At 36.2% G+C, this 9,172-nt stretch overlaps 1 protein-coding gene and 1 long non-coding RNA gene across 2 annotated transcripts; one reads left to right on the top strand and one right to left on the bottom strand.

Annotated features, from left to right (window-relative positions):
* Positions 1-3,465: 3,465 nt before the first annotated feature.
* On the bottom strand, positions 3,466-7,850 carry LOC113358650 (transcription factor bHLH35-like). The gene is made up of 6 exons (XM_026602266.1): positions 7,713-7,850; positions 7,344-7,503; positions 7,025-7,243; positions 6,779-6,949; positions 6,331-6,425; positions 3,466-3,715 (listed from the first exon to the last, which is right to left on the bottom strand). The coding sequence occupies exons 1-5, from the start codon at positions 7,793-7,795 to the stop codon at positions 6,354-6,356; spliced, it is 705 nt and encodes a 234-aa protein (XP_026458051.1). The 5' UTR covers positions 7,796-7,850; the 3' UTR covers positions 3,466-3,715; positions 6,331-6,353.
* On the top strand, positions 5,098-6,152 carry LOC113358651. Its single transcript, XR_003364695.1, has 2 exons — positions 5,098-5,250; positions 5,948-6,152. It is a non-coding gene; the product is annotated as an uncharacterized LOC113358651 (long non-coding RNA).
* Positions 7,851-9,172: the final 1,322 nt, after the last annotated feature.

The following is a 9,172-nucleotide window of genomic DNA, read 5'->3' as shown; positions in this document are numbered from 1 at the left end:
AGGAGAATGGGATTTTTGCCTGATAGGAAAGATCATTATTGAAGAAAAGGTGGGTTATAATGCTGTGGAAAAGAACATTCAAGTCACCTGGAATTTCATTCCACCCAAAGAGGTTAAAAGCATTGAGATTGACACAAATGTCATGATTTTCAAGCTGAAAAATAAGAAAATAGTGGATAAAGTCATTGAAGAAGGACCATGGAATATAAATGGTTACGAATGCATTCTATTTGCGTAAAGCCTTGCGAGGTTCAAGAGACGTAAGGAGCGCGACTATAACTGAATCGCTTGGAAAGTGGATTCGGTCTCAACTACATTCTCGGTCGAAGTTTGATAGTAGGCTAGTATCTGTAGTGTCTTAATACAGTTTGGTTTTCAAATTTGGACGAGGTCCCCGGGTTTTTCTGCTATTGCGGTTCCTCGTTAACAAAACTTCCGGTTTCTTGTGTTTTTCCTTTTTCACATTATATTGTTTATCTTTATAATTGGATTTACACGAGTTGTACGTGTTCAATCTTAGTAGATACGTCCATCTAATTGTGATTTATTACGAGACTCGTTTCTTGTAGAATTCGTATCTTGAAAGATAGATAACAAGTTTAATTACTTTGCAGAATTTCCGATTGGATTATTTGGATACAACTAGATTGATCTTGGATATTGATTTTTGAGCGTTCCAATACTCTGCTTAACAATCAGGTTCACGGACTCTGTGTATATATAAATACTTATTGAGTAGAGGTATAGATATAAACTCTGTATACATATTTTCAAGGATCATTCAACTATTCTACATGCAATTGTATTAGGTTTTGTCCATACAGGTTGCCGAACGAAAAAGTTTGTGGTGTACTTGGTACCCTGCGTTTTAAGTATGAATATGTCCTAAAAGTATGAATACATTTTTTCTATGAAAATAGATAATCGGTTTATGTATGACTAATAAAAAACCGATTGCCATAATTGGCTTTTTTGTATACGTACGTCAACCGATTCTTAAAGAAGAACACCAACCCTGAATCGGTTCATGAGTGCATTAACATCCACTGATTCTGGAGGAATCAAAATTTCTCAATTTGTTTGATGTTTTGAAGTTCGATTAACATTAGTTGATCTTTTTTTTTGATGGGTTAGTAAAGTGGTTAGTTATGGACCCATAATACTACTAGCAATTACAAGGTCCAGGGTTCGAACCCTTACCTCCTCCAAGGAAGAGAACATGAGAAACATCGGGTTTGATAGTTCTCCATTGACACAATTAATTAACACCTAATATTATTGGCTAACACTTATTGATCGGGGATGATACATTGACCGCGGGTTGAATCCCGCGATCTATCTCGTTAGAAACAAAAACAAGGGTCCCCCTGATCCGACGGATTTGCAAGGGGTGGTTTAAGGGTGGGACTCACCCCCTCTCCCACACTCCCATCGTCGGGATGGTCCGCGGGATGTTAATCATTTCCGGTTATTGATCGGGATAAACTAGCAAATTTTGAAAATAGTCTCTCACACTCCCATTGTCGGGATGGTCCGCGGGATGTTAATCATTTTCGGTTATTGATCTGGATAAACTAGCAAATTTTGAAAATAGTTGGTTAAAGGATTTTTGGAATTACTTACTAGTGACCCCTTGTTGTTTTTTAGTCATACGCCTGGAGTAAAGCCCTAAATTAGTCAGGTTGAAAACACGTTAATTATGAGTCTCAAAAAACAATTGGTGGCATTATAGGTGTGCTTTCTCTAAATATAAACAGGGATCTGATTATGACTGATGATTGTGATGTTCATCATCACTTGCATGATTCTGTGTACCATCTTTACCTATAGACCCAAAGTCTTTAACACTGTTGTGCCATTAAAGACCAACATAATCTGGTTACTTATTTGCTTTTCCAAGAAAGTTGTTCTCATTGTACAACATTTTTATCCAAGTTTTTTTTTTTTTTGTCATTCTACGGATTAGTAGTCTTTACCCCCAAAATGTTGCAGCAATTGCGAATTTTATTTGCATATCGCCTAGCCAAGAGAGTTTGACCCAATGTAGTCAATATCGGATACCGGTTTGTCTCAGCTGAGGACCGGTACACTGGTACAACATTGTATCGGGGAGATCTCGGTTTTAAATATCGGGGAGATATCGGTTCTAAATTTATATCTAGAAATTTCTGGTATATCTTTGGCATTTTACAAGCGACTCATCTATTCAACAGCACAGAGAACAATACCAATTAAGTCTTTAGATTATGTTTGTTGTATATTCAGTCTCATAGAAACTGTCTACATTACTCATACCGAAAATTCAAATACGATAGAAGATACAATTTAACCCACAAAGATATAAACACCGTTGCTTAGATTAGTGGAAGTCAGTGGAATGACTCACATGACTATAAAGCAACCTACAGTCCAAACTCATACCAAAGGAACCTGTACAGTTGGTTTGATAGTTTCATACAGAAAGAACACACATAAATTGATTAGATCTAACAAGAATGGAACTATCAATTAAGATGGAGAAACTAATTTGTTAATGATGAAAACCAACCTTTTGTTAAGATAGAATCAATTAAGATGGAGAAGAAGAACCTGCAAACAAATTTACCTGAATTAAATCTCTTCCCTTTGCGTATCGATGGGATTTAGGGATTAAATTTCTTCCCTTCTCATAGAATTCCGAAAATGCCCTCATAAATTACTGTAAAAGCCAAATATCGCCGAATATCGCCGATAAATCGATGTACTGTTTTTCCCGTATCGGACGATATTATCGGTAAAAAATCGTATCGCGATATTAGGATTTCCGTATCGCTCAGCGTCCGGTACCGGTAATATCGCCGATATATCGGCCGGTACGGACGAAATTGACTACATTGGTTTGACCTGCATCTTGGGATGGCAAGAAGAGCCTCTTTTCCAATGCTTTTGGATACAAGTACAACGACTTAGTGTGAAGGCTTTCAAAGGAGAGCTAAACGGAAGCTAGCTCAGTGGCCAAGTCCATGTTAACAAATGTTTCTGCGACACTTAGGACCTGTTTGGTACAGTTTTGAAAAACAGTTTTCAAAAATAGTTTTCCACTGTTTTAAAAACATACCCTTTTTTCCTTCTTTTCATTTTCTAAAAATTGTTTGGTAAACTGTTTTTGAAAACAAGGAAAACCAACTAAATCGGATCAAATGTAAAGATTCGTCTAAGAGATAGTGATATTAGCCATGACTCACTTGCAGTCATTCCCCATCTCTTACTTTGTTCTGAAAAGAAGAAAAGAATAAAGAAAAGAAAAAAAGAGAAAACACAGAAAACAATAATTTGTTGTTTTCATTTTTTTGTTTTTAAAAACAGAAAACAGATAGAAAACATTTTCTGAAAATGTCCTTACCAAACGCGTTTTCTCCTGTTTTCTGTTTTCTCTGTTTTTAAAAACAGAAAACTGTTTTTGAAAACTATACCAAACAGGACCTTAGAGTGCAAAAGTTTTTGTATGCTAGGAAAACATTGCCCACTAGAAGAACAAAGAACGGTGTAACCGAAAATTACATTCAGCAATTGTCTGAGAGAAGTCTCAGCCAAAGATGAGAAAAATAAAAAAGAGAAGAGAAGTGGACAAAGCAGATTAAACTCCTACAACCAGTTGGCAAAAACCACTTCCTGACTCGAAACTACATATCAACTTTTTCTTCAATGGAGAAGAAGCACAACCAATCTATATAATCTGATTAGAGCTGGCAAACCAGCCAAAACCCGCGGATAAATCCGACCCGGCCCGTGAGAACCCGTACCCGGCTTGGCTGGTTGTATTAACAAGCCGGGTTAGGGTTGGAGAAACGCCGGCTTGTGTGAGAACGGATAAACCCGGCCCGTCCCGTAAATCCGCGGATATAACCCGTATACCCGTAGTCCATTTATGCCGCCGCGTGTCCCTATCGGTTTCTATACGTGTCTGAGCCTGAGCAGTGAGCATACATAAAACACAAAAGAAAAAGAGAAGAAACCCTAGCAGTAGCAGCATTAGTTATCTTCTCTGAATCTCTGCTTGATTTCTCTCTTCTTCTCCGTCCGCAGCGACAATCACCTGAGTCCTGACCGAACTGATATGGTTGATTATAAATAAAGCGAAATACCTTTTTCGTTTCCCTTCACTTCTTCTGCAACATCTTCAAAGGAAAATCATCATCTCTTACAGACAACTTATAATAATCTACAGGTATCTTCTTCATCTCTTTATCTTTTGGTCTTCATCTTTATTATGTAAAGTTGTAAACTGATCATTAGAAGAACAATTTTAGAGATTCTGATTTTTTTTAATTTCATCATTTTAATTTTTTTTAATTTCATCATTTTTTCTTAGGATGTTATTCATATATTTTGATTCATGGTATCCAAAATTATGTTGTTTGTATATTGGTTGTAGAAGAAAATAGGCGGGGGAAACATGGATCCCAACCATAACAACTAATTGTGATTTCTAATTGATTTTAATTTTCAAAACAACGAGTCTTCTTCTCCATCTTAACTTCTGCAAATAGTGATTCGATTAGTTTGAGTTTTTTCAGATTTTCGAATTGGGGTTTTGTTAATAATCTCTGCTAATTCTTCATCTTGTTGTGGAAGATTCAGAGTTGAGGACAGGTAATCTTCTAAGTTCTAATCCTAGATTGCTTTCTTCCTTGAATTTTCTGGATTCAAGGTACCATATAATAATATAGGCTAGGTTTATTGCTTCATTGTATTTTTGTGATAATTCTCTTAATCTATGATAGTTCCTGCCAATATGTTCTGTCCTAGTAAGAGGCCCATCTTCATTAAGTGAAATGTTAAGGGGATGTCATGTTATGATTAGAAATTAGAAAGTAAAGTTGAGTCATTGCTCTACGCTCCCATGAACCACTTCTCTGGATAAGATGCTTAGTATAATTTTGATGTGTGACTGGTGTTTTACTAGAATGCATAATTAAGCAACTAAATGGTAAACCATCGTTTAATGAAAGATTGTTGTGCTTATAAATAGTTCCTGTGTATTAGTTTCTGTGATGTAGACATGTTAGTCAGAACTGTTTTGCTTCGGACACTATAACTATCCAGACTAGCCCGTGTGTTTGCTTCTGTGCTTGTTAAGCTCAGTCTCTTGGATTGTTTTTGAATTATGTTTTGCCCATCTTGCAGTTCCAGGATCTGTTTATGCTGCTGATTACCAAACTTTCACTGCTCAATCAATGACCAAAGTTGATGATTGAGTCATTTTGCAAGGTAAATATTTATGTAAGTAAATTAGTATAGCCTTCAGTTCATTATTAAGATTATGTGAATGCTTATGAGGTTAAGAATTATGTCGATATAAAATGGAGCTGTATTGATTGGGGTTTAGGTTTATTTTGTTTTACATAGGTTGGTACTTATTAAGAATGAAACAGAAACTGAGTTTTAGAAGTGGTATTGACATCAGTTACACAAAACTTTGTTTGTTGTAGTGAACTGGACAAGGAAATGGTAATGGTGATAGCTTTAGTGTGGCTGTTGGGTTGTTGTATAGTGACTGAGAAGATGTTGATGAATAATTTACTTGTTCTGTATGTGTATTTTGAGTGATCTAGACATCTAGTGGTGCAGGAATGGATAAGTTAAACTACATTTGGTGATGATGTTGTTGTGGTGAGGTCATAGTTGTGATGGAGCTGAACTGATAGTGCAGGAGTTAGAGGTACTATAGTGATCAATATTGTTTGTGCTGTGCAATTGAAGCCTTACAGTGATCCATATTATTTGAGCACACCTGAAAAACACTTATCTATATGTTGTAGTATCCAAGTCAATTGCTGATGTTAGTCCATGAACCATGATAGTAGACAGTAGTATGGTTTGAATTCTGTGAGTGTTTTGTTATTTAACCTTGATAGTAACTAGTAAGTAATGTACTGATTTTTGTGTTTTTGTGGCTCTAATCCAGATTCCAGGATGTCAAGTGTACAAGAACAAACTCATTATAACGATGTTATGAGTAGTGACAGTGAGGATGATGATGTTGAGATGGTAGATCCTTTGGATGGCTCTACAACTGTTAATTTCGGTGTGACACCGAGTCACTGACTGTTGAATCTGTATTTCTGTAATCTGTTTCTGTTGATTGAATTGAATGGAAAATGTCAAATGAATTTGATGCCCAGGAAACCAGCTAACCCGTGAACCCGCGGGTTTAACCCGTTACGGGTGCGGGTTGATGAAATGACCACCCGTGAAGAATATCAACCCGCGGGTTTTGACCCGTGTTAACCCGTACCCGTGTAACCCGTAACAAGCCAGCCCCGGCCCGCCCGTTTGCCAGCTCTAAATCTGATGATAGTTAATGGGGGCAATTAGAAACTTTGTGGATCACTAAGTGCTGCTTCTATCTTCATTTTCAGCTCATCTTTCTCAGCTTCATCAGCCTACACAAAACAATAAATATAAATAAATTAGAACCAGGGATAACGTTACTTTAAGAATTGTCACATCAAACATATATTTAGTCATTTTTTTAAATATTTATTTATGGCCGTTCTATATAATAGTATAAACAAATCAATTATTTAGAAATAAAATAAAGCAAAAAAATATTTTAAATCGTTTTCATGATGATTCACGCCAACCAAGTGTCTCTATATATTTGATTTGATTTTCTTTCTTGGTGAGATTTTGTCATCAATAATAATCCAAATTCAACCAAAAATAGAGAATCATATCGGGTGTTTTGCTATTTATAGAGGGGCAGAAGGGGTAAAAACGGAAAAAGATTGTGTACCTCAACGTAAACCGTCTTCCATAGCCTCCCAGACACGGCGGAAATGTTGGCCGTGACAATTTTGAGCTTCAAAGACTCGAAAACTTCGCAAAGTCTCACCATCGTATCAATCTTCTTATCACATGTTAAGCTTACAACCATCGTCTTCTCGCCAACATTATAAATCCTAAGCTGCAAAATCAGACAATAATTACTGTAAACATTTTCTTGGTGAACTTGAAGAGAAAAATGTGATCAAGAACTTACTTCGAGAGACTCGAAAGATGATGCTTGTGAATTGACCGAACGGTCGATCTTTTTCTTCTTTGGTTTCGATAAATTCATATGTTCAAGATCGATATCCGACATTGATTTCTTCAATTTTCCGGATTCGAGTTCGGTTATTTCGGATTGAATTGCCCGTTCTTGTTCGTGTAATTCTTGAATGTACTCGATTGCGTCCTTAATGATCGAGGCCTTATCCATCTAATAACCAAACCAAATCACCCATAATGTTAGTTTAGGCCATTTCACGGTGTGACTACTTTTATGCAAAAATTGAGCAATTTGTGTAACATCAGTTTACCTTGCTAATCTTAGGAACCACAGCTCTTAGTGCAAATAATCTATCGTTGAGTTTCTTCCTTCGATTTCTCTCCGAAACTATGTTCTTACCGGTCACCGAAGCTGCCCCGTCCGGCGAACTCGAATCGTAGTAGCCGGAAATGGGTTCATCAAATCCCCAACTGCAATTCGTACAATAGACCAAAAAAAAATTTAGTACATCTAGAAAAAAATTCACCAAAATGGGGTTTCTTAAAAGGTAGAAAATTTGCTAAAATTGTATTTGATTCCATGGAAACAAAACCAAAATAAAATAAAATCAATGCATCAAAATTTCTTACAACTGAGTTGCTTAGAATAATTAGTGCTAGTAATTGATGGAAATATTTACCTATCAAGTTCAAGTTCTTCATTTTGCAAGAACATTTTTGTTTCCCAGTAGAGTTTATAATCTTCTTCATCAATTAGATCCATTTTGTTTTGCAAGTTTTTCTTTTGCAGGCGAGGAGTGAGAGGGCTAAGAAGTGTTGCAGGACTTTTAAGTAGTGGTGGGAATTTTTAAAGCAAAGGGGAATAGATAGGAGAGGTGTCATTTTGACACATGGCGGGATGGTTTGTAGAATACTTCTGAGGAAACCATCTGAACCGTACTTTCACTAGTGTAAAAACAGTCTATCACACCGCGTTGATTTGATTAAGACATTTCATCCGTAAGCGAACGAATGAGAAAAAAATAAACGTGGGGTATTTGCATATATATATGTCATGTGATTGTAATTATATCTCAACGGCCCACGACAATGATACACTTTTCTTTTCATTTCTTTTTCCTTTATTCAAAATATGCCAACTTGGCAACCCAGCAAGCCTATATGCACTCGGCACTACTAAAATCCACGGAAACTGGCTGTCATAATTTCGGCTGGAATTTTGATATCCGATAACTTCGGATGGAATGGTAAAAATTTCAATCGATACCATATCGTTAAGGTTAACGGATACGGGATAATTTTCCGATAAATTCCGTTAAGAAACTCAATTTTATATTTATTTTTGTAAACCCAATTCATAATATGTTTTCTCTTTACTTTCGTACAATTCTTTTCCTACAATGTCAATATCCAACGAGATACGGATGACAGCGATTTCTGAAATCAACTAGACGATAATCCCGATTACTACCAACTAATCTCTTCCTCCAAGAAAGAGGACAATAGTTCCGATCCAGACCCATATTTTCAAATGATCTTTGATGGGCACATTCTTTTTTTCTTTTTGCTAAATCATTAATTTTATTACTAAATGGGAGAAAAACTCATTTACAAATAAAAGCCAATAAAGAAAACTAAAAGAACTTGCCTCATACGTTAAGGCATTACATGAACTTTAAAAACTAAAATATGAAATACATGTCATCTTCATTTTCTAATTTTCCAAGGAACTGTGGTTTTTCTTCATAGTAAATAACTGCCTCTCTATTCATCAGCACACCCTTCTTTGCCATGGTATCCGCAGAAAAATTTGTTTCTCTGTAAGAATGTCTCAATGAAATGAAGGGAATTGTTTTCTTTATTTTCCTATCTACTCAACACAATCCATGGCACCTTATTATTTGAAAAAGCAATAAGAACTGCCTTTGAGTCAAGACTAAATCACACCTTCTGAAAATGCTTGCTAATAGTCCATTCCCCTGCCATTATCAGTGCCATTACTTCTGCTATATAATTTGTTGCCACTCCCATTCCACCAGAAGCTGCACCTATACAATCACCTGAATGTTCTCTTGACACACTCTAACCGATAATGAAGAAGCAGAAGAGGTGATTGAGGAAACCACAAATTAAGAACTTT

Source organism: Papaver somniferum, chromosome 3, assembly GCF_003573695.1.
Source record: "Papaver somniferum cultivar HN1 chromosome 3, ASM357369v1, whole genome shotgun sequence".
In the NCBI taxonomy this organism is placed as follows: Eukaryota; Viridiplantae; Streptophyta; class Magnoliopsida; order Ranunculales; family Papaveraceae; genus Papaver; species Papaver somniferum.
This window is presented reverse-complemented; position numbering and strand designations above follow the sequence as displayed.